This window comes from Perca fluviatilis, chromosome 17 (genome assembly GCF_010015445.1).
Source record: "Perca fluviatilis chromosome 17, GENO_Pfluv_1.0, whole genome shotgun sequence".
In the NCBI taxonomy this organism is placed as follows: domain Eukaryota; kingdom Metazoa; phylum Chordata; class Actinopteri; order Perciformes; family Percidae; genus Perca; species Perca fluviatilis.
In genome coordinates, this window is record NC_053128.1 from 28365649 (window position 1) to 28392059 (window position 26411).

The following is a 26411-nucleotide window of genomic DNA, read 5'->3' on the forward strand; positions in this document are numbered from 1 at the left end:
GTTATATAAAAATAAATTCTATAAAGTTATATAAATATCGAGCCTCTTCCTTATTTCGCCAGTAAATTCCTGTTAAACGACAAAAACAACCACGGAATGGGAAAAGGGTATTTTACAATAACATTGAACGCAGCACGAGGCTGGCGAGGCGAGATTGTAACATCGGTGTTGTTTTTCAGACAACGGCAGCTGCAGACTGTCGTACGCCCCCCCCCTGTTGGAATCCTACACAGTGAAATACAGACAACCTTTTACACCGTTTAGCTGTCAGCATTTTAACTGTGTTTACTCCAGCTGCTAGCTAACGGTAAGTGTGGTGTTAACAAGCGTCCCGTGCAGCGATGTTTCGGTTGCCTCTAACGTCTGTTTAGGAGCATCAGAGAGAAGCGCAGGCATTTAAGTGGCACCGAAATCCGCGTTGCTATTCGGTCCGGTAGACAACGGTCGTTAAGGCACCGGTACCCAACCCTAGTACCAGCTGAATATTCTGTCTCATGATGGAAAAGTAGAGGCGATTGTAGACGAAAATGAAGAGAGATATTATCTTATTTTTTATTTTATGCAAAACATTTTAGTCTCGTCTTTTTTCGTCAACAATAATGCATGTTAATTTAGTCTTAGTCAGCGTTTTTGGACATTGGCGCAGTCTCGTCATCATCTCATCTTAGTCATGGAAAAAAAGGTCGTTGACGATCATATTTAGTCTCGTCTCGTCTGACGAAATTAACACTAAAGTAGAGCAACTCCGAACACCTCTTCCTTTTTTAAGAATGACTTCAGTGCCGTTCTTTGTTCTTTTTTTAAAGAAAAGCTGAACTCCGAGTCTTCCACAGTCGCGGCCAAAGCCGATTCCAAAGACCGCTGTTCGCTAGCAGCAGCGGCCATCTTCTTTGTTTTCAAGTAGCGGGGAATTCACACAGAACCGTCGCAACTCTGCTGTCATTATGTTAAGCCCTGCCCACCGACTCGATACACGATGTGATTGGCCTGACTAGAGTTTGGTTTTTCCAGCTCGCAAGCCAACGGAGAGTTGCTAGACTGACCCTGGCTGCAAATTACATTTGCTGCCGCTAGGGTGCGTCTAGATTTCTAGACTAATCTTTACATTCAACTAAGTTTATCATGGTGGCTGTGGCTCAGGAGGCAGAACGGGTCGTCCTGTCTGGATGTCGAAGTGTCCTTGAACAAGACACTGAACCCCCAAGTTGCTCCGCCCGCCACCATCGGCGTATGAATGTGTCTATGTGTGTGAGTGAATGAGAGGCAAATTGTAGAGTGCTTTGCACTTACAAATGCTCTTTTACAACAGAGACCTTATTTCCACGTTACGGTAAGACAATAGTTTTACCTTTTTATAAAAGTCACCTTCTGGTGTTTTATTACAGTAATAGCAGCCTTTTGTCCAAGACAAATCTCCCTTGGGACAAATAAACAGATCTTGATCTTGATCTCAAAAAAGTCAAAGTCAAAGTTTTCCTAATTTAAAGGAATACTTAAACATTTTTGGGAATACGCTCATTGCAGTTTTGCAGAGAGTTTGATACCGTAGATCGATACCCCTCTGGTAAATATAAAGCGAGCACCTCTAGAGCTCACTACGGTAAGATCTGCTTAGTGGAAAGGAACCTACCTTTATTTCTCAGAGACTGAGCCTGAGGCTCTGACTATAATTTCATAAACTTGATATTATTAACAGATACACAAGTGGACTATTGTGTATTTATGATCAAATCTGTGTGTATCAGTGCTAAGTTTTACCTTTACGTAAGCAGATTAACAGATGACCTGTTTGAAACATGGCATGTCCAAGGTTTCTTCTTTATTTACTTGTTATTTAATACAATATTTTGCCCCAAAAATGTTTTTTTGTGTGTGGTAGAATCTGTAGTTGGTGGTGCAGACTGCGTGACCTTAGGATAGTTTAGGATTGTTTCTAACACATTTGTTTGTGTCTTGAGCTTCAATTTTCTCCACTGTGTTTTATGTTGTTGCACTTGTTCTTTAATGTAGTGTTTATTAGCAGAACTTTTACTGACTTTACTGCTCCTGATAAAGGGCTTTATACAGCACACATAACATTGCAGCTCTTACTGAATGACAAGCAGTGGCCTTCAGTGTTTTCTCTGTTACATCATTTGTTTGGTGCAGCTGAATGTGTCCCAGCATCCAGCCCAGTTTGGCCAGCGAGGTGACGCTGTCCCGGGGCTAGTGGCGGGTGTGTGTGTGTGTGTGTGTGCGTTTGTGTGTGTGTGTGTGTGTGTGTGTGTGTGTGTGTGTGTGTGTGTGTGTGTGTGTGTGTGTGTGTGTGACATCACATTTTGTTGTGGAAAGACAGCGCTGCGGCAGCCAGCAGACTGTGCTCACTGTCTGCCACTCTGTGACTTCACAGCCTGTGTGTCTGAGCTGGGAGATTTACAGAAGCACATTAACTGCATGAGACACCAATGTCAGCATGCTGATTGTCTCTCTCTCTCTCTCTCTCTCTCTCTCTCTCTCTCTCTCTCTCTCTCTCTCTCTCTCATTCATGATGAGGTACTACTTCACACATACTGCACAGGAGGACAGTTTGGTGGAAAAATGTTCCCAGAATTCCCGTCAGCACTGTGACTTTTACTCTCTCTGCCTGCGTTGGTAGCACCAGTCTACTGCAGTGTCTACTTTTACATCTGAGCTGCTCCTAACGTTTATTTTAGTGTCGATCATTCTACCGATTTTTTTTGTTTTTGTTTGATAAATCATTTAGTCCATAAATTGTCAGAACGTAGTGAAAATCTCAATTTCCCAGAGTCCAATGTGACGTTTTTTTTTTGTCAGACCAACAGACTAAAGTCACACAGATATTCAGTTTGCTATCACGGAAGCTTAAGAAACCCAGAATATATCAACATTTGAGAACCTGGAACTATTTCAAGTGTAATTTTGTCCAACCAACTGTCCAAAAAAAAAAAAAAGATATTCAGACTAGAATAATGTGAAACAGAGAAAAGCAGAAAATGACATTAAAGAAGCTGGAACCAGAGCATGTTTGGAGAGTTAGCTTAAAAAAAATGACTTTTACGATTAATTCATTATCAGATAACATTTTATAAAGCAAATTATTCATAAAAAGATTACCCTTTGCTAATATTTCAGTAACACCAGTTTAACCCATTTGTGCATAAGGACTTTAAAGGAAAAATGCCACAATAGTTGTTCTGATTGGTCTAAAGTCTTCAAATCTGGGACGGACATACTTTGGGAAATGATCTAACAGGACAACTTTGACTTTTTTTTTTTCTTTTTCATAAATAATAAGAACTGGATTTAATATGCTCAACAGTTATGTTGTTGTTTCTATTTTGAACATATTTTGTAAAGTACTTCATGATTTGGTTTCATATTGCCAGAGCCCTCTAAGATTTATATAAAGCGTACAAAGAGTTAATAGTAATCAGAAGTGGTGTCTCTCTTGTCTCTGCAGTGGATGAAAAGCCAGCCAATGAGGCGGTGGCTGAGTATCTGGAGGGACGAAAGAAGTACGAAGAGAAGAGGAAACAAAAGCTGAAGAAAGGCTCAAGCAGAGAACAGCAGGTAAAAGAACTCAATATGCTCTCATTCATTCCTGAACATGAAATACAAATACAATTCAGGAGACTCTGTCCTAGTTAATAAGGTTTGCTCTGTGTATATTAAAGTATGTCGGATCTTTTTGGTAGACACTGGAACTCCTCAATCGTTTCAAGTCCAAGCTGTCTTCGGCCATCACCGAGGAGGCTCCAGAGGACGCCGTGGAGGAGCTGGCAGAGGACGACGACAAAGGATGGTCAGTGAGCCTTCTGTGCTGCCGGGTTGAAGATGTGTCTGAAGCATAAAAAAAGAAAAATACACTTAATACCTTTTTATTAAAGTCCTTCCCTACATATGTACATTATGTGAGTCTGAGACGGGCATGGATGTAAACTGCAACTTGACGTACAACCGCGAGGCGGCACTTCTATTTTACTCATTTTTTTACTTCATCTGCGATTATTGTAATTTCATACCAACCTAAGTTAGGAGGACATTTTTGTCAGTATTTTATGATGAACCGTATAAAAGCTTATGCATCTGGAAAAGGAGTACTGTATGAGACAGAATGAAATAGCTGTCGTGTAAGTATTCTTGCTCAGCTTTAAATCACCGACGCTATTCACCGTAGCACATATTAGTAGCAGCATGTGAGCACACCAGAGTCCTGAGTGCTCCTGGAGAGTTCAAGACACATGGCTTTTTTTTGTCGACCGTGAATCTCGAGCATGACAAAAGGCCTTTTTCATTAGCCTCTGCTGCTTGTGTTATTCCTGTTGATACCCTCGTGGCGAACACGGAATCAAAAAAAAAAAGAAAAGAAAGCCATTTAATGTAACAGTAATATCAGCCTAAATGTGACACTAAAATAGTCAAATACTGCAGAAACCCTTGCTTTGCAACAGGGATGATGAAGCTGACCTGATCGAACACTTGCTTTAGGGTTCTGATAAATGTGTGTGAAAGTTCAAGGTCTGTGTGTGTGTGTGTGTGTGTGTGTGTGTGTGTGTGTGTGTGTGTGTGTGTGTGTGTGTGTGTGTGTGTGTGTGTGTGTGTGTGTGCGTGTGTGCGTGTGTGCGTGTGTGCATGCACGTGCGTGTGTGTGTTGTCAAGTTGGGATTTCAACCCGCAGCCACCAGATTGGCCATCAGGAAATCAGCCCTGACGCTGTGTTTTCCTCTCATATTCTGTTTTTCACCAAAGATCTCAAAGTCTTACTACACAGAGTAGGGGCTTGAAATGAATACCATGTGTTTGAATTTGAGCAAAGTGTCTGTGTGTGAGAGATTTAGAATAACAAAATCTGTAGTTGCTATTAGTCTCGAGAAGCCCCCTTGAAGTGCAGTCTGTCTGTGTGTGTGTGTGGGGGGCCCTAATGAATCTGAGAGAAGCCTTGGCCGGCGTTTGGAGCCTCTCCCGGCTGTAGACACCTCACTGTGTCGCCCCCGCCAGGTATGGGCACAGAGGGAGGGAGGGAGGGAGGGACAGGGGCAGTAGCATAGCAGTCCTAGAAAAACACCAGTGGGAAGTCTGTGCCACTCTGGGAGCACTGCGAACAGAATGTGGGTTACAACAGGTCAGACATTGGAAGTCAAGTCTGGGCCAGAGGAGGTAAACTATTCCATCTGTGTCTGTGTCTACAAATTCTGACTCTCCCTCTTCAGCCCCTTCCTCCTCCTCCTCCTCCTACTCCTACTCCTCACGGTCTCCGTTAATACTCACAACTCACATTGAGAGTCCATGCTCTCAGTGCAAGGGGTTGCTCTTACAATCCCTCCTGTTTGCCTTAATTTCCACCCCCTTAGTTGAGCAAAAAAAAATAATAATCTGGCAAAAATCTTCCAGACCATTTTTAGAGTTAGTTTAGTTTTAGGTAATGAAAAAAGGATAATTTGAAAACATTGAATTGATCTATTTTTGTGTTTTAAATATTTGTAAAACCTACAGACCGATGTAAAGGGTGACCATTTGCATTGATTTAAGGTTTAAAAAGATGTAACGATGAAATATGCAGACGAAATTCTGTAGCGTGGCATCATGGCAGCACAGAGTGGTTTTGATAAGCCCTGAACGCTGGGCTTCCTCCTCCCCGTCTCGGAGCTGTGTGACTCTGAGGCCGTACGGCCGGCGGGCTGTCATCACTGAGACTGCTAGACAAATTATCAGAGGCAGCCCGCTCACACAGCATGAGTCCTCAGGGTCTGCCAGAGTCTAGCCATGACATTCTAGATGAGCTGTCACAACTCCTGCCGATTTCAAATGAACGCTGGAGAGAGTGCAGAGTGCGCGCACACACACACACACACACACCTGAATTGCGAACGCTCAGCCAGAGAACGCAGCAGACACATACCACATGCTGTACACAGTAGACAAGGCTTCACAATATTCTAAAATATACAATACGCAGTTTCTTTATTTAGTGCTCATGTAAATGATCTCTAGCAGACAAGAAAGACCTGTTGATCATCCGCTTTAAAGGCTTTAAAGGGCTGATGATCAATGAACACTTCCGGGATTGCTCCGGTGCCGCAGGAAATTCTCCCGGTTGCGTGTATTTTCGCCGATGTCCTTTTCCTTCCGCTCTCTTTGTGTTGGCGTTCTAACCTCCGGTGGATTTCTGAGGACTATGGTTAACTGCTCCTCAGATCTCTGCAGGGTAAATCCAGACAGCTAGCTAGACTATCTGTCCAATCTGAGTTTTCTCTCGCGGCTCCGAGCGGAGCTTAGAGCCACCCATGACGATTGTGATTGGTTTAAAGAAATACCAATACACCATGGAACGTTTTTCTCCCGTCCCAGAACGCTACGTGTACTAGACGGACCCTCCTCCGTTCCGCAGCGCGTGGACGGTCTGGCAAAGCGAGACTAGTGTGTTCCTGGTGTAGATGCAGGTCAGTTTAGTGTATGGACATCGAGAGAGATAGAGATGTCTGATGAACTGCAGTAAACCAAGCCAGTTAATAACTCATGATCAGGTCGAGGGGGGTGTCTAAGATTTTTCTTCCACATCATCCCCTCTCTCTCTCTCTCTCTCTCTCTCTCTCTCTCTCTCTCTCTCTCTCTCTCTCTCTCTCTCTCTCTCTCTCTCTCTCTTTCCCCTAATTTGCTGTAGCACCTTTTCTTGATTATACTATCTATCTATCTTGCCCCAAAAATACTTATCTCTTTTACTTTGAACCCATCCCCTTCATGTATTTAAATAAGACTAATGGTCTTTACGACTAATTCGTTTGACGAGTTGTCCGACTAGAAAAGCCGGCCATCTTAGAGGCGGGGGGGGGGGATCGTTTAAATACGGGGATAACTGCGCGTGTTATCAGACCGTCTCTCCTGGTAGGCCTTCATAGTGTTGGACTCGTTGTTCAAGCCCTGGCTCCTTTCTCACCGTCTCACAGCTGGCCAATCCCGGCATGAATTGGTTGTCAAAGTCGGATCGACGATTTCGGAAAGTTACAGAAATCGTCAGACACCGCCCCCCCCCTTTAATCCAACATCGGAAAAGATGTGTGGGGAGGGGGGTTTACGAAGATGTTTGACCGTCCAGCAGGCAGCTCCGATGGAGTTTACTGGCAGCTTAACAGTCTACAGCCATGCTAGCACCTCTGGGAAGCTTTACTGAAGCACAGCGGTGCTTTGAGCTAGCATTTAGCTCAAAGCTAAATGGTGCTAAATTAAAAAGTCAGGGAAATAACCAACGTCGCCCGGATTCATCCTCTTGGGACCATGAATGGCAATCCATCCAATAGTTGTTAGATATTGTAAATAAATGTTAGATATTTTAGTCCGGGACAAAGTAGTGGACCAACTGACCGACAGACCGGCTGCCATCCATGGAGCCCTGCTGTTAGCATGACTGAAAACAATTGATTAGTCACTCCTGCTGTTTAAAGATTTACTGATAGCATTCACACAGCAGCTGAAGAAATCGTGTCAGTGGGAGAAAATGTGTTTTTATCTCTGACACTGATATCTCCGGTGAGGAATGTCCTGATTCTTTAATCTGTCTTTGGGGGAAGAGAAACTGACTGGGGAAATGAAAGACACATGAGCGTCTGTTCTCTGGGGAGCAGGGCTTTCTTTCTGGATTTCGGAACCTCTCGAAAATATGAGCCCTATTACTGTAACTCTCACTTTGTACATTCAGATACCAGCTTAATGCTCCTCTGTCAAAGAAAGTGTAATTATTGCTCTAATTTTAATACCAGTATTAATATGGTAGCATATCCCCCAACCAGACTCAGTTCATGTTTTAACCATTTTGTCTGGCTGCTCTTCCAACAAGGCTTAAAGTCTGTGTTCAAAACACCTTGTGTGCCCTTATAGTCTTAACATGGCTGCATATTAGCTTCCCACAGACAACAATACAGAGTATTCTGGAAATATTTTGGGTTTAGTCGAAATGAAGTCCAGCTAATCACTATAATTTAACATCCAACCTTTATCTTCATAGTCCATTATGATTCCTTTAGAGCTACAATAATCTATATTTACACATTCACAATGCATCATATGACGTGTATTCATGACAGACCCATATTCCTATCAAAGTATGCGAATGCATGACTGCAAGCGTAGCACTCGGCCAATCCATACAATATTTTAATTGTTTTATGCTTTTAATGTTTAGTTTTCATCTCTTTGTGTTTGTGAACTTATCTCGGGCCTAGTCCACAAGTACCCAGGTATTTTCTCTCTTTCGTTCTCAAAGAAAATCCTGTCCACACAGGCGCTGTGTCCAAATGAAAACGTAGAAACACAATTGAAGCGCTGTCATTGGCATGCCAAAGCCTTAAAAAAAAAACATTACATTTACATTTATGTGTAAAAGAAGCAGCACTAATTTGGCCACGTCCGGCATTGCACAAAACATCTCCTCTTTTTTTTCTGAGACCTCACGAAGAAGATAAAGGTGCACACCCTGACATTAGCCAAAAACTCAGTTTCCATGTCTACACTTCAACACTGATCAACAATGAAAATCATCCCCCTGGCAGGAGTTTTCTAGAAGATCCATTTCCATTTCATTTTGTGACCTAAAATACAGTTTATGTGTGGACGAAAGAAACGCAGAGAAAAAGCTACGCTTTTTAAGATTATTTTAGGCGCATGCTCTTCCAGGTGAGCTACCCAGGCACTCGAAAAAGCTATGTTTAAAAAAACAATACCTGTGTACATGTGGACTAGGCCTCAGTTTAACCACTTTTATCTGCCTGTTTGAATACAAATGAAGTTTATTATAATCACTTAGATAATCATATTTATGATCAGTGGCTGAAAAAACTGCTGTTTTTCCAATTTCAAGTTTTTTCCCATTGTGATTATAATATTGTAATCAAACTTGCTTAAAGCAAAAGAGCCTCCCAGTAAAAGCTCTGCAGAGCGGTGATTTAGTGGCTCCTCTGATGCTGTTCTTTGAACTCTCTCCATCTGATTTAGGATGGCCCACGTTCTGCAGTTTGATGAGCAAACCAGAAAAGTCAAGGACGCCGCCATGCAGGACGAGGACACTTTTGAGATCTACGACCCACGCAACCCCGTCAATAAACGGAGGAGGGAGGAGAGCAAGAAGATCATGAAGGAGAAGAAGGCCAAGGTGAGGTCGTAGGTCGGGTCCTGCCCGAGCCTCGAGGAACTCCTCCGCATCCCGCCTGTCCGCTTCTCCAACACTTCAAACCCCACGTTGTTGAACGGTCTCCTGGCTCCAACATCTGGATTGGGGATGCTGAACTGAGCGCATGCGATCCCTGTAATCTGTGATGGAAAGGCCTCTTCGCTTAGAAACAACTACACCCGGACCACGCTCAGTAACTCAGACAACTGTGGTCGTAGTGACGATTAAGGTCATGATTTGATTATGTGTAATGTCCCGCTTATTTGCCATTCTTCTTCTGTTTATGTTATCTATCATCTTAAATGTGAGAATTTCGACTTTTGCAACAAAAATAAATAAATAAATAGCATTGGTAAACAGTCTGTAATGATTTGACTCTTTCCCGCAGTCAAACAGCTCTGCCATAAAATTGTATCTTTGCCGACAGCATAATGTTCAGTTTATGGTGACGTTGTCAGAAATGTCTTTAAATTAAATGAGACACAAGCTGAGCAAACGTTAGCGGCTGCTGGGCTCGCAGACCCTCCGCCACCAAGCCGAACGGCGTTGTAGAAACACCGATTTTTAACGTGAAACCGCTTTATTCAGTGTTTTTGCCGGTTTTAATCAGCTGATCAGTTTGGTTTTAGAGGGGGGGAGACCTCTTCGGGGGGAAAAAAAACCCTCCTGAACGATGAACACTGAAGGAATCCTAAACAGGAGTACCTGTCTGGTGGTGAAGACAACGACTCCCATAATCCCACGCTACTTCACGACTTCACCAAACTGAGTCCTTTATTATTGTTTTGATTGAGAGACCCCCTACCAGCAGCAAATGATATATTTTACATTTAATCCGTACAAAAACTGCACTGAAAAAAAATGTATGTAGGGTTAGGTTTAGAACTACTTTGTTTATTTGTAAGAGAAAAAAAAAAACTTTGGACAGCTGTCTCTCTCTGTTTACAGTGTTCATGCTAAGCTAAGCTAATGTCTCCTGGTTATAGTTTCACATTAAACGGACATGAGAGTGGTATCAATCTTCCCCACTAACTCTTAGCGAAAAACCTTACTTCCCAAAATACAAAACTATTCCTTCAATTCTGAGGCGGACACAGTGATGGCCTAACCACTCTGTTGCATTTTATATTTCTCTGCCACACTGTCCTGCTCAGGTCACCACTGGAGCAGTCAGAGCTTGTAAAAAGGAACTGTTTAAACCAAAGACTTTACCTCACTGCGGTGGTTTTCGGGGGTAAATGATCTGCCACTGCCATGTGTGTGACCAGGAGCTGCATTTGGCCAGCGCACTATTTTTTACTGCACTTCTGGGATTATGCTTAAATTTTCATATGGAACAGGAAGGAGAGTTAATGTTACATTATGAGCCCGGCTCGGCCCGAGCTGCCGCAAATCTAAAACAGGTGATACGATGATCTAACTGACTCTATGTGTTTCTGGGTCCAGGTCAGGTTGAGATGTGCCGCCGAGAGAAAAGCTGCAAAAAAGAAATCGTCAAATATTTCTCACGAAGACACACAGAAATGCTCAGATAAATTAACTTTTTAGAAGGACATTGCTTGCCACATACATGAGTAATTTATGTTAAAAGGATACAAGACTGTAATTCCTCTCCAGCACCACCAGGAGAATACTTAATGTTCCCCCCCGGTGTCACCCTGCCCGGCTCGGAGCAGGAAATACCACTCTTTGCTGCTGGTCATGTCACTGCCAGGGATGAGATTGAATGGTAATAGCATTATCATGCAACTCTACAACCACTATCTCCCCATGCCCTTGTGGGTAAGGGCTAAATATAGCGAGATAATCCTTTTCGTCTCTTAGAAATTCAACCAACACTTCATTTGTGACGGGGATTATACTTACCTAGCTTTTTCTTCTTCTTGTTATACAAAAGCATATATGAACTAGAAAATGCATTTCCTGCAAAAACTGCATGTGAATGCTGAAAAGTTGCTCAAGCTAAACTGGATTACTAGTTTAACTGCATAAGAAGAAGGTGAAGTGGTGAGAAAAGTGGGAATGGTTTCATTTGGTATGAAATACATTGAAAAGTTGAATAACACCACTAATGTAACAAAAACAAAAGTGGAATATATAAAGTCATAGTATAGTATTTCGAAAAAGGTCATACTATACTATGACAAAAAAGTCCTAAGAAAGTGATGAAAAGGTCATAGTTTAGTACGTCCAATAAAGTCATAGTATAGTATGTTGAAAAAAAGTCATAAAAAAGTCATAGTATAGTATGTCGAAAGAAATTTAAAAAACAGTCATAGTATGGTATGGTGTGTCAGATAAAATGGCTCAGTGTGATGTAATGCTGGTTGGAAGACCCCAGTGGTCATGGGTTCCAACCTGATTATGGTCTGTTTGTTTGGGGTTACACACCCAAAATGAAGAAGTCAAATATGCCAAGAGTGTAATTTTGCTGGTGGTGCGGTAGGTTGGTTCTAGACACATAAGGTACCCGCGTTGGGTTCAAGACCTACTTGCTACCACGGCAAAATAAAGTAATAATAGTTTTTCTCGACATGCTATACTATGACTTTTTTTTAGACTTTTTGCAGCACACCATACTATGATTTTTTCATGACTTTTTTCGACATGCTACACTATGACTTTTTTCAACATACTTTACTATGACTTGTTTTTCGACATACTATTCATTGGCTTTTTTAAAAACTTTTTTCAACATACTTTACTATGACTTGTTTTTCGACATACTATTCATTGGCTTTTTAAAAAACTTTTTTCAACATACTTTACTATGACTTGTTTTTCGACATACTATTTATTGGCTTTTTTTTTTACTTTTTTCAACATACTATACTATGGCTTTTTAAAACTTTTTTCAATGGATATGGACCCAATTTTTGACAAGAGAAGTGGCTCAGCAAGTGAGGCTGTTGCCTAAAAGTCTGAAGTGAAAGGTTTAAATCCCTGCTCCCCTTTCTAATTATACAATCTCGAGATTATCCAAGTATTCCTCTCAGCAGTGTGAAGAACAAATAATCAAACGAAATAGGAACCTTTAATCCTTTGGTGTAGCTCACCAAGATAAAATGTGGACTTTACAGATAAAGCATAATCTGAGGTTAATGGATCAAACCCCCTGCTGTCTCTGGAGTTTTTCATTTTCTGTCCTTAGTAATAATGAAAAATAAATACAACATCAAACCATTGTGTTTTAAAATATGCAAATAGCTCAGTGTGATAAATACCCAGTGCTCTATCTGAAGCTTGTGGGTTCAAACCCTGTCAGGCTAATTGAATTTTAAGGTCTCAAACCCAAAATGAAGAAGTCAAATATGCTATGAAACAATGGTGCGGGTGTCAGATAAGATGGCTCAGTGTGATGTAATGCTGGTTGGAAGACACCAATGGTCATGGGTTCCAACCTGATTATGGTCTGTTTGTTTGGGGTTTCACACCCAAAATGAAAAAGTCAAATACACCAAGAGAACAGCTCTGAGTGGAATTTTGTTGGTGGTGCGGTAGGTTGGTTCTAGACACATAAGGTACCCACTTTTTGACTTTTAAGATTGAACATTAGTCTGGGGAGTCTGCTCTGTATTTTCTACTGCACAAAAGGCGTGATCAACAGGCATAGTTCAAATGACTCTGTAGTACAGAGTCTGTATACCAATGGGATAGTCCTTCAACCAATCCAAGACCAACGATCCAGTTGACGTACTTTGCAGAGCAAGGCAGATTGGCCGGTCGGTAGTAAAAAAAAAAAAAAAAGCCGGTCGGTAGTAATGCAATCACATCCTTCTTTTGTAGGAATTATTCATGGGCAAGTTTCTGTTCCGTTTTCAGAGAAAACTTGCCTTTGAAATCGTTTAAAACAGCTTTTAAAACGGTGGCCGTCATGTTGAATGTAAACAAAAAGCTGCTTGCCTTTGCTTCTCTATCGTCATCGTGTTAAACCCGCCAATAGCGCGCCAGTTTGTGATTGGTTCCCGCAAATTTGGAACGGAAGCAGGATAGATAAACATACAGGTTTCCAGCTTTCCAGCCTGAGCTGCAGGGCGAAATCAAATCGCAGGCAGATCGGGCTGGGTTTACCCAGTTTAGGGACTTGAGCCTTTCTCTTCAGACTTTTAGGCAACAGCCTCACTAGCTGAGCTATTTCTAAAAAAATTGTAATAGTATATTATGTCGGAAAAATAAAAAAATAATCATAGTATAGTATGTCAAAAGAAGTCATAAAAAAGTCATAGTACAGTTTGTCAAAAAGTAAAAAAAAAAAAAAGTCATATAGTATGTTGAAAAAGTCTGAAAGAACATGTGAACTCCACACAAAATTTTGGAGGGTCAGAGTCATTAAAGGCAAAATATACTATGTTGAAAAAAAAGTGATAAAAAAGTAATAGTATAGTTAACAAAAAATAGTCATGGTATAACATGTTGAAAAAAGTGATAAAAAAAAGTTATGGTATACGATGTATACGATGTATATGGTATACGTATGTCGAAAAAAGTGATAAAAAGTCTTAGTATAGTATGTTGGAAAAAAAGCCATTACAAAGTCAAAGTATGTATGGTTTGTCGAAAAATGAGTATGAAGATCCAAAACTCCAAAGTAATACATTCCATTATAAGCACAGAAACAGCCTGAATGAAACATTACACTTAAACTTTGATAACACAAGCACTGTAAAAGATATCAAAAAGCTAAATCATTTGCTAATAGCTGAAGGTTTTGTGGATAGCTCAAAGTTTGAATGACATCTGTAAGTCAAAGTATGTGGGAGGAGTAGCATTTCAAAAAGGAAGAAGCCTGAAGAGGATTTGAAGATTGCTCCATTGACTTCAATTTAAAAAAAAAATTGGAAAAAAAGCTTAATATTTTATATATTTCATAAATAGCAGAAAAAAGTGAATAATAGCCATCATGTCCTTAAGGAGCTAAACATTTTGATATTTGAATGTTTTTTTGTAGCTGAACATAATCAGTTGAAGAATAAAAAATCAGTTAACAATACTGTGAATGCTGCTGAAGAAGCATTTACACAAGTATTTGCATGTAACTGTCTTCCTTTGCACACTGCAGGTTTAAGTGGTCCTTTGTTGCTGTAACTGATGTGTTGGATGGACGTGCGTGTGTGTGAGCAGCAGAGATGGCCCATGTGCCTGACCCCTGAACCACGAGTCCTCCCCTCCACGGACAATTCCCCGGGGTGTGATGGACAGAATGTGCGGAAGAGGAGAGCTCGGTGAGTTAGCACGCGTTCATAGGAGGGATATTGATGAGTTGGCAAGATCAAAGAGGAAGCTCCTTTCCTTTAGCCATTTTAAAGATGGAGGACAAAATCAGAATATATTAAAGTTTATCTGAAGCTTCAGCTGTCTGTTATTTAAATCAAGTGTTTATCTACCAAATTTACAATCTTTTTAGTACCAAAGTCCCACTTTGTTTTTCCTTTATTCAGCTGCAGTTGTGGGATAGTAACACCAAGAGGAAATTGTCTACTAAGTAGCCGACACATTCTCACTCCCTCATTTGGTTTAGTAGCCTTTTTAACACTCTGGGTCGAGACCAATTTGGCGTGATTTTTCAACATGCAGGGTTAAAAAAATTCACATTTAACTGACATGCGGCACAAGGATCCCCAACCTTCCAAGGATTTTCGGTCTTTCATACTAAAGACACTTTATTGTCACATACACAAACTTCATTCTTTGCATTTAACCCATCCCTCAAGGGAGCAGCGGGTAGCCACTTACAGTGCCAGTGCCTTGATCAAGGGCACTGACTGGAGAACCTAGTACATGTTTTTTTGATGGTGGAGGAAACCAGAGGACTCTGAGGAAACCCAAGCAAACATGTTGAGAACATACAAACTGCACACAGAAAGACCTGGAACAACCTGGAATCAAACCCAAACCCTTCTTGTTGCGAGGCCACAGAGCTAACCACTGGGCCACCATGCTCACTACCTTTGACACTTTTAACACTACTTCACCTTACAGTCGTGGTCGAGCTGCTGCTATGCTCGGCGCAGCCCATCCACACGCTATAGTGTCTGTATCTGACGCTGATACCCACTGAACAAGTAAATAGTAACTTTGGAAGATACCCTGGTAATTACTCAGGCTGCTGAAGATTAATATTCACTCTAGATGTAATCTACTTTAATGCATTTTTATACAGAATGAAGACAGCAGATTTTTCGAGGGGTTGTTTCAGGTACTGGTGAGACTTGAAATACAATCCAGGAAGTCCAGTTTGAGTAACAAATCTGAAAGTTTGAAGGCTTATCAGACACCAGAACTCTGCACAGCAGTTTATAATAGTATGAGACAGGATTTTACAACTGTGGAAAGTTATTGAGGCAGCAATTATTTTATCTTTTGTCGTGACAATCAAGAGGTCAACATTAGGAATACAGCTGTCACGGTACAAAATAATCCACCAGGAATGTGCACAAAGATGACGTTGCATAGTGGTAAAAGTTGAGCAAGGTCATTTTGTTAGCAAGGGATCTCTTTACAGCCAGAATGGACAGGAGGAAGACTTACAGTCTCCAGAAACTCTTTAAATGTACATCTGGGCATGTAGGTATTGTTTTTTAAGACTTGAAAAAAATGTAAAGTGATCCTTTAACACGAGCTGAATCAGGGCCCCCTTCTCCTTTAATATGCTTTACTTGAATAAATGTCCTTATGTCACTGATCATATTTCACAGCTACTTTATAAGCTTATTTTTCATCCAGGCCAAGTCTTCCCCGATACACCACTTCATCTCTTTTTTTCCTCCACTGTGAATAATAATCTCACAATATATTACACCAGAGCAAAATTAGCATGCACAGTTGTTAGAACATACTTTAAATAAGTAATACAAAGTAGTCTTTGTCTGGCAGCGCTGCTACGCTCTTTTGTTGCCATTATGTTTGTGGATCATAGTTAAATCTCCCTGGACACACCTTCAAAATGGCATGTCAGTGCAGAGGTGCAGGAGCCAGAGAGATGCCAGCCAGAGGAAGAAAATGGAGCAGAGAGCTGTTAACAATAGCATATTCATTCCTCTACGTCTTGCCAAACACATGAGGTCCAAGCCAGGCCTGCCCCATGAAATTTCCAATACCACAGCAATTGGACAGGACTGATCAGGAATGAATGCTATTTCTCCTCACACAGAAGGAAACTAAACAATAAATTAAGCCCAGGACTACAACTAAGACCAAGGTCAAATTCAAAAAAGAAAACCTCACTTATACTTCACCTTAAACTGAAAGAATATTTAGCATTGAGTTACATGGAAGGCAGTTGTTATCCAACCTCCGTATTTCCATTTAAGCTGTGGGTGAATTTATTCCACATTGTGAGAGATTATCAGAGAAAGAGTTAAGTATAATATTGAATTTTGGTGAGATGTAATGTGGTTTGGTTTACATGTGGATGCCAACCAGTCTTATGTGCAGTCCTATTAATAAAATGTTGCTTTAATTATTATTTCAGCTTTTAGTTTTAGGTAAACTGAATTGTTACAGGTTGATCATTATGGTTTTATCAATAACGTTTTTAGGCACAAATGCCGTGAATCTCTGAGGACAGGGATGTCCGTCTGTCGGCCGGTCCACCACCTTGGGTCCAGGCTGAAATATCGTAACAACTATTGCATGGATTACCATAAAATGTGGTACAAATATTCATGATGCCCAAAAGGATATATCATAATGAGTCTGGTCATCCTGTGACTTTTAATTTTAATTTAAGTTTGTACAAACATTCATTGTTTCCAGAGAATGGATAATTGCTTCCTCCTCTCCTTTTTCTTTCTTAGTTTTATGCTCTTAATACATGTCTTAATACAATATGACTATTGTGGCCTCTTCATTGAAGACCCCATGCCTTAAAGCGCCCATATTATGCTCATTTTCAGGTTCATAATTGTATTTTGAGGTTGTACCACAATAGGTTTACATGGTTTAATTTTCAAAAAAAAACGTATTTTAGTTGTACTGCACATTGCTGCAGCTCCTCTTTTCACCCTGTGTGTTCATGTCTCTGTTTTTTCTGTCCCATCTTTGTTTGGAGGTGCACATACACAAGTTCACCCTAATCTACAAAATAAATTGTATAGAACTACTTACATGTCCCTTGTCTGCAGGTATTCCATGCAAAGTTGGAAGTGCGCCCTCGTTTAGAAGAAGTCTCCCAGCTAATCCTGCCTTGTACTGACCGAAGTTGGAGAAACAGCTACCTGATGTGGTACACCAAATGTTTCGGCCGATGACGTAGATGGCCCTGCCGATTTTGATCAGCTCACCCGGAGACCGAAGGCAGGTTACATTCAGAAACCCCTATCTCACTTAAAACAGCATGGATGTTTGTTTTTTTCAAGTTTGTATGTGTGTGGAAGCACCAGAGACACAAAATAACACCCCAAATCCTAGAAAGAATGAATTTTTTCATAATATGGGCACTTTAAATTCAACTAATAATTCCAGGTATTCTCTAAACTGAAGTGCCGACATATTCTGCTTTCTAAAACTAGACAACACTTGAGGTCTTGACTGGATTGTTGACCTGATCCTTACGCAAAGTCAGAAACATTTGAACCAGTTCAGACACAGTCTTAGCCTGACGTCGTCATACTGCTCCATTAAGCTGTGATTATGGGGCGTGTTTCAACCGAACCAGGAAAGAAAATGCCTCTGCACTCAATTGGATAGACCTGCAACCAATCAGAGCAACGGAGACAGAAGCTGCAAGTCAAAGGCAGGCTTCGACAGAGCAAAGGCAGAGTCGTGCGGACGGTTATGGCGATGTGTATCCATACGTGATCGCGGTTCTCTGTTCCTCTTTTAAAATGAATGCGCTGTCGATATCTTCTATAACAGACGCGGTGGCAGCCCTCTTTGTTGTAAACTAATTCAACCCAAGCGCTCTTTGGTGACTGTGGTTGATTACGTTACTGTTAATCATCTTGTCCATCATCGTATAAAGCCTGCCCTGACAATTTGATTGGTCCGAACAGCTCTGGTTCGAGCATAGTTGCTCCACAACGGATCAAGTCCAGACCGAACTTCTCGACCTCAAATGTTGTGGGCGGGGCTAAATTTGGCTGGCATCCAGGCTAACACAATCCCACTCTAGACAATGTACTTCAAAGGTACCACCCCAGGGCACAGGCCAGCTGAGTAGTGGTATTTTGTCCTTTTAACAGATTCATTTCCAAAGAGACACCGTATAGAGAGTTGGCTTACAAAAGGTAAAGGCAGTTTTTTATTTCAATGTGACTTTAAAGCAGAGTGGTATTTGTTGTTGTGACTGTGCTATTTTAATATCTTAAAGACAAGGACAACTCTATCAATTGACCTACTCCTGAAATAGGACATTTGATTGATGAATCTCTAGTCAATTAATAAAATTGCTTGCAAGCAGATCATTTTGTCCTTACAGACACTTTTTTCATTGTAATGAGAGCGCGGAGGGATGACATTAAGGACAACTAAGACACTATGAAATAGGAGGATTTATTCCTCCATAAAAAATTGTGACATCAGAACATAATTACAGTTCCAAGCTACAAAAAGAATAGATCTTAAAGAGGGTTCATATAACAGCGGACCATCAAGGTTGCTGTCAAACCTTCAGTATGCCTCCGCTGGATGTCCTCGGTGCGTCCGTGTGTTATACAAAGATTCACCGTTTCCTTGTCGAGAGTGAAGGACATGTAGGCTATGAAACTGAGACAGAAGCAGCATTACAGTGTAACTGAACGGAGTAATAACCATGAGCCTTGTAGCTCTCTGTACTACGACTACACCCCCATTATCATTTGTCCTCATTAGCTTGCCGTCATTTATAAGTCGTGGGCGGTTGGAGCAGAAGAGGCTAAATCACGACATAATTCATTCTTGATGGATTTCATAATGTTCTCCAGAGAGAGGATGTCCTTAAGTATGCTGTACATAGAGCATGCTGTTCAAGAGCACCATCTACCCAAATCATGACACTCACATACACACACAACATTATTCAGCCTCATCCACAACCAAGCAAAGGCTCTTGGCTTTGCTCCATTGGCCTAAGTGATTGGCTATTGATTTTTTATACACTTAATCCATTTATCTGCTGTCTGTCCTGCTGACAGAGGACAGTATAGGAACAAATCCCTTAAAGGTGACCCAGCTACCTGCTGAACTGCTGCACATACAGTATGGAGCCGGAAGAGTTAAGGCCTCAGTATGCTTGAAACTCCCTCCTGTACTTTGACAAGTGTGCCCACTTCACGCAGCGATTGGCCGGGCGTGCGGAGGTGAGAAAGTAGGCAGGTTTTGAAAAAAAAAAAATCATTCTTTCAACTACTTCCATCTAGCCTGGATGACACCAGATCCACTCTCAGTTGTAACTGAGAGTGGGTTTGGGCAAGGTTCATTCACAGCCCATTTCCAAAGGGGCGTCACCAACGGACGCCGCTCAAATGCCTCTGGGCGCAATTGGATAGTCCTTCAACCAATCAGACCAATAATCCGGGTGACGTAGCAGCGCCAGCGGCATCAACGGGTTGCTGCGCTTCGGTGATCATCATGTTTAATGTAAACAAAAAGCTGCTTGCCATCGCTGCGCTATGGGACCCAACGGTTGTGATTGGTGCTTCGATTTGGGAAAATTGGAAATGGGCTTGAATGGGCTCTTGGCCAGAATGACTTGCAGAGAAAATCTCAAATTTGTGGGAAGTTTGTTTTCCCAGGCTAACTTCCATCCGTTTTCGTGTGCACAAACGAGTGCAATACCAAGAATGTCTTCAAGGAGAGAATGTCTGAAATTGTCCATTATTCCCCATTAAGTTTTGCCCCTCTCTGTGATAACAGGCTTTCACCTTGCCCTTCAGTGTGTCCATTCACACACAACCCTTCATACAAACGTCTTTGTTTGAAGCACAATCCAGCCTTTACAGACTGATCTGTGACCCTGACTTTGGGGTGGTGAGCAACAACTTGCAGCAAAGGTTCATGTTGCCACCTGGGCACTCCCATATTCAATTAATTTTGTGTGGATCATCACGATTGGTGGATTTTCTCATGGAGAAGCACATTTGCTCTATTTTTAAAGATTTTTGGGCTTCTTTTTTGATAGGACAGATGAAGCCAGGACAGGGGGTAGAGATAGTGGGGACGACATGCAACAAAGGGACCGCAGGTTGGACTCAAACCTGGGCCGCTGCAGCAAGGACTTAGCCTTAGTACATGGGGCGCACGCTCAACCAGGAGAGCTGCCAGCCCCCCCCACCCCCCATTTGCTAATTTTTTTTAAGCAGAATTTACTTTTGGGTAATTATGACAAGCGATTTCAATGTGACACTTTCTGATGTGACAGGGCCGTTAGGAGAGCTCACTGAGGAACAGTTTCCTGCTGAAATGCACAAAATAATATGTATGTTTGTGTTTGCTTCACAGCTGATAAGAAAAGTGTGGAGCTCTTGACACTGGAGGAAAACAGCTTTGAAAGAGGCCACGGTGCACAGCTGAAACACTTCTCTTCACATGTTTAAAGGTGTGAAAGAAAAAAACACATCCTCCCGGTATATGTGACGGGGTGGCTGTTGCCCTCTCCTCCGCTTTGATCTCGTCCATGGAAGTTCAATCTGGGCCTCAGCTGTGGGAAAGAGCAGCGAGGCTTAACAGCACTGAACCCAAACAGAGCCCAGTAGATAGCAGGTGCTGGAGCCGTGACCTTTTGGCCAGCATTCCTTCTTGTCAGACCCCCCCCCCCCCCGCTCCGTGCATGCACTGTTTCCACCAACACCATCTGGGGCTATTTGTCCTGCTGCTCTGTGTTCAAATGGAGGAGTGTCGGAAACGCTTCAAGCACTCAGTACCACAGCAACTTTGATTAAGAACGATGAACCCCGAGAGAGATATGTTGTTCGTCCCTTTGCTAATCCTCACACCTCCGAATGAATACAACAGAAATGTCTTCAGGACCCCAGCCAAGAGCAATGCCACAGGTCTTTTGGGGGTTTGGCGATTACCGAGAGAATTAAATAAATGTGGCTGAACAAATCTTGAAGTTTGACAGACAGGACGCTGATTTTAACATGTTTTTGAGCATGATAACATTTTGTGAATGTTTTTGTGCATCCTTATGCTAGTACTGTAATAATGTGGCGCAACTTTGCACACCTTCGTTTTGTCATGCAACTTCTTCTCTTCTTTCTTTATGCTAAGCTAAGCTAACCGTCTTCTGGCTGTAGTTTTATGTTTAGTGTACAAACACGAGCGAGGTATCGATCTTCTCATCTATTTCTCAGCAAGAAAGTGAACACGCATACTTCTCAAAATGTCTTAACTATTCCTATATCCTCATGTTAGTACTTTGAGGGCGCATCTTGGACACCTTTGTTTTGTCATGAAAGTTATGAGGAATATTTAATTGCTGATAAGCCAACGGCAGTGGCTACTGTCACTGTCAGTAGTTTTCATTTGAAGTGCAGAATTCCAGAGAAGAGGAGAAATCTGTTCCCAATCATCTCTACACCTCTTATCATAAGCAGCCCAGGAGCTCTGTGTGCTGGGAAATCACTGTGTCACTTATTCAGTCAAATGCACATGAGACGTGTCAGGGAGACTAATATTATCCCCCCGACTAATAAAATCAACATACAGGAATAAGATTCAATTCAATTCTATTTTATTTATAGTATCAAATCATAACAGTTATCTCAAGACACTTTACAGATAGAGTAGGTCTAGACCACACTATAATTTACAAAGACCCAACAATTCCAGTAATTTCCCCCAAGAGCAAGCATTTAGTGCGACAGTTGCGAGGAAAAACTTCCTTTTAGGGAGAAACATCGGACAGACCCAGGCTCTTGGTAGGCGGTGTCTGACGGGGCCGGTTGGGGGTGTGATGAACAGTGGCAATAATAGTCATAATAAAGATAATGGAACTATGACTAGAAATAGTAGTTGTAGTATATGGTGTAGCAGGGCACTGCAGGGCGTTACAGGGTGTGGCAGGGCGTAGCAGGATGTAGCGGGGCATAGCAGGGCGCGGAGCAGGACCACAGCAATAGCTGCAACCATGATTTAGGGAAAACTGGAAAACTGGAAACAAGGAAAACTGCTGGGCGACAAAAAACATAAGGGCTCTGGGGAATAAGCTCCCCAGAGCTAGGTTAGTAACAAGCCTTTCTGGGACATGGATGCACACAGATGGAAAGAGAGAGGACAGAGGAGCTCAGTGTGTCAAAGGAAGGAAGTCCCCCGGCAGTCTAAAACTATAACAGCATAATCAAGAGCTGGTGCAAGGCAAACCTGAGCCAGATCTATAAGGGTTGGAGGATGAATCTGACGACTATGAAGAGAAGCGGAGAAGAGAGTTAAACAGTACATTTCTGCAGTCCTGAACTGGTTGTAAACAGTCATGCTGACGGTGTCTTACTGTGAAACTTACTGTCGGATTGACGTTGCCATCGTTGGAAGTGGATTTGCTCTCCGAGGGGAAATGAATCTGCGCACATTTTCCGGGTGAACTTTGAATTTGCACCGTTGCCCAATAGCGACCTGTCTTCGCAGTGCTGACCTTTGAGTGGACGGAGAGCCCAAATTGGAGAAAGCTATCATAGCTGTGTTGCACCTTCACTTAAAAGAACCCTCCTCTGTCAGAGTAAAAACTGTTCCGCAAAAGAGGAAAGGTTTGCAAACGGTTATGAGGGAGGAGTTGATGTTACCAGTATGTCTTTTGAATAAACTGTGTGACCTTATTTTTCCATTGGCAACTGGAGCTAAGTTAACAACCTTGCTAACTGACCGTTAGCAAGGTTGTTAACTTGGAGATCTTTATTTTCGCTCTTGAATACGTTTTTATTGAACAAAATGCAGAGGGGGGGAGGGGAGTAAATGGAACAGTAGAGAGAAAACAGGAAATCTCCATGTGCTAATAAAAGTGACTAGCACTAGTCCAGCCGGCCGGCGGAGTTGGCGATTAGCTCGTCAGCTACAGTAGCATAGTCACTACGTCACCCAGCTTCTAGAGCCAAATATTTAGCAAACATATGCTTATTAATAACGGCGTACAACTTTCTAATGTGACCAGGCCTCAGACAAACCAACCAAGAAAGAAAATACTTCCAATACTTGCATTTCAAAGATAAAAACCAATAAAGCTGCATGACATGTGTTGTCTTGAACTCGATCTTACTTTAATCGTATCATCATCATCATCATCATCATCATCATCATCAGGAGGCCTCTTGGCCGTGTGTGCACGCACAGTATCCAGTGAACGGCTTACGTATAAAGAAAAACCTTCTGTTTGTATGTTCAATCTACAATGAGCTATCGTCGACGTACGTGCGCACATGATCATGGGCAAATGTTTCCACGTCAGGGCTGCTGGGTCATCTGCACATGAACTCCATCACCTTATGTTTTTTTTCTCTTCTCGTCGCCCTCGGCTCTGTGGGGTTAAGACTAATGTAATCACAGACCCCTGCAGACGGGCAGCGCGGGAGACAGAAGCTGGGCCAGACGTACAGGTATTCTAAACTGGTTACATTAGACCAAACAGGCCATCTGTCTCCCTCTGTAATTGGATACTGCGGATTAGAAGGAGACGGCCGCGCTTCCCAGCCAAGTGGGCTAGTTACTGTTTATTTGGAATTAATTACCAAGGAGAGTGGAAACCTCACAGTTCCCAAAGAGTGAATCCAGACACTTGAGGCCAGGATGAGAGGAAGGAGAGTGCCATACCAAAGCTATGGCAACAGAGCTGGGACAGTTCAGAAAGGTCTCTCTTAGAGCAGCTGACGTTTATTACGTCTGAATCTCCGATGATGATGCGGCCGGTGTGTCAGAGTTAGGTAGATAAGGACAAAAGGTTTTACAAACGTTGCCCTCCTTCTCCGATTCGGTCACCCTAAACTGAGGCAGCGAATTAATGGATTTCTTCAGCGGTGGTAACGGGTATCCTCGTGCTGTGGGTGCTTTCCAAGAGTTGAGTGAAAGGACAAGAGTATATATATCTCTCTTAAAGCCTGTGAGAACGGAGCATCCACCCTGGCAACCACCACTTCTCATTTGATCCTCAGTGTATGCTGAGCTTTTTCCTCTTGTGTACACCGCTAGAAATGTTGCGCATTCATATTTTGATGTGTTTTGACAAGCAGGAGAAAAAAAAAAATGAATCCACTAACAGAGTCTCTTTAAAAGCTGCTCTTTTTATTGTATCTACTTTAAAAAAAAAAAAAAAAAGGGGCTGGTGAAGGGCTGCATCACTGCATTTTTTTTCACTATGCTAAAGTTCAGTTTGCATGCAGTGAAATAAATGTACAAGTGAGACAACGCAATAAATTAGCATATAATTTACATTTGAAAAAAAAGAAAAATTAGTAACAGTGTACCAACATTAATACTGAATATAAAATATACGCAACTAATCACGATGCTTTTCATTTCTCTTGCACTTTAGGTACAGGTATGAGCAATGTGACATTCAAACATCCAAGTTCACAGCAATGAGTACCAGTTTGAGTGATTTCACTTTTCTTTTTCTGGAGGCTCCGTATCCCGCAGCCAGTTGATGAGTTAGTCCAAGCAGTTTAAATTGATTTCAAATGCTTCTCGGCATCCACTGTCCTTTCCAAACGGCCTCATTCAAGGTTTGGTAACCGATCAAATCTGCTCGACATTGTCATACTGAAGGTGGCTACGAAAAAAAAAGTAGCAGCAGCAAAATTAGAAATTAGTTGTTAACAGCTTCGATGAGATTCTTGCAAACTCCTGTCAAACTCCTGTCCTTTCAGATTTCTAAAGACTCCCACTGTACCTCCATAACAAGTGTGTGATGGAGACGTTCTCTTTCACAACCCCTACACCAGCAGGAATGTCACCTGGGTTAAGTCCGTTACAACCGGGTGAGTGTCCATTTTGTTGGTAGCACAAACAACAATACACGGTTAACAATGAAAATTCCCAGTGTGAGGTATAAACAGATAAACAAAACATAACATGACCAGCATTTACCAACAGAGATATTGTAAAGGATATTATTTCATATTGTTTGGATCCAGCCTCACTTTTAAGCACACTGGAGGGATGAATGGAAGCACCCACTTGATAGCACCAAAAGCCTGGGAAGGCTGTAACCCTCGGAGCAGAGCGGGAGGAAAAGAAGAGGTAAACACAGTACTCCATGGAAATAAAAAAAAAATAAAGTACAAGAGGGGAAAAGCACCATTGAGTTGTTTTTGTCTTTTCACTGAGGGACAAAGATGATGAAAGGAAAAGGGAAAGAGGACGAGGGGGTAACTTTATCTGCAGCAGTGTGTGAAGCCCAAATACGTGGTCTGGCAAAAATATCTGAAACAAATGTGATGTGTGTGTATATTTAGCGCTAGTCACTTATTTAAAGGAATAGTTAAGACATTTTGAGAAATATGCGTACTCATTTTCTTGCTGAAAAATAGCTGAAAAGATCAATACCAATCTCATGTTTGTACACTAAACATAAAACTACAGCTTAGCTTAGCATAAAGGGCAACCCTGAAATATACGAAATAACTTGTTTTATCTTGAATATTTAATTCTTACAAAAATGGCGTTACGTGCTGGGCAATTTCTTGGCCGGGCCAAGGTCAAGGAACGGAGCTGCAAAGCAGTTTTGGCTTAGTGGCCACATGGGGTATTGCAACTTCCGCATTCATGACTTACAAAATCATTGGGAAAAGGAGCGGCTGTAAGATGTAAGACAATTGTTTTGAGTGTCACAGACCCCCTCAAATGACCGCTTTTGTAGATTATTATCTTTTCAGTCCATTAACATAATATCATAGAGAAGGAAGTCAGCCGCCTCCGAAGTCTCAGACTTGCACGAGCTCAACCTGCTCGGCTGGAGAAGGACTCTACTGAGCATGCCTGCAGGTTTGTGTGGAGGCTTTTCAAGCTCATGCGCACAGTGAGCAACTTTCATGAATGAATGGGGCACCATCTTAGAACATGGTATCCAGTTCATCCTTAGCTCAGCTGTGATATATACAGTATGCTACTGCCTTTTAAAAGCTTACTGAAATACAGCAAAAGCTACATAAATGGTTAAATACAGTGATGGTGGGCCTCGTTTTGAACTGAACGTAACAGACTGAAATGCAAATGATTCGAATCAGCAAAGTGTCTTTACTTTTTACACTTTGGTTTTTGGGCAGATTAAAAGGTCCCATAGCATGAAAATGTCACTTTATGAGTTTTTTTTTTTAACATTAACATGAGTTCCCCCAGCCTGCCTATG

At 41.8% G+C, this 26411-nt stretch overlaps 1 protein-coding gene across 1 annotated transcript in view; it reads left to right on the forward strand.

The window, feature by feature from the left end:
- The window catches only part of cwc27 (CWC27 spliceosome associated cyclophilin), a 29020-nt gene extending 19501 nt beyond the window's left edge, over window positions 1-9519 (forward strand). The window contains exons 12-14 of the mRNA XM_039778963.1: window positions 3461-3570; window positions 3696-3802; window positions 8986-9519. Coding sequence (XP_039634897.1) covers window positions 3461-3570; window positions 3696-3802; window positions 8986-9154 — 386 coding nt within the window. The 3' untranslated portion in view covers window positions 9155-9519. The remainder of the gene's footprint in view (window positions 1-3460; window positions 3571-3695; window positions 3803-8985) is intronic.
- The last annotated feature ends 16892 nt before the right edge of the window (window positions 9520-26411 follow it).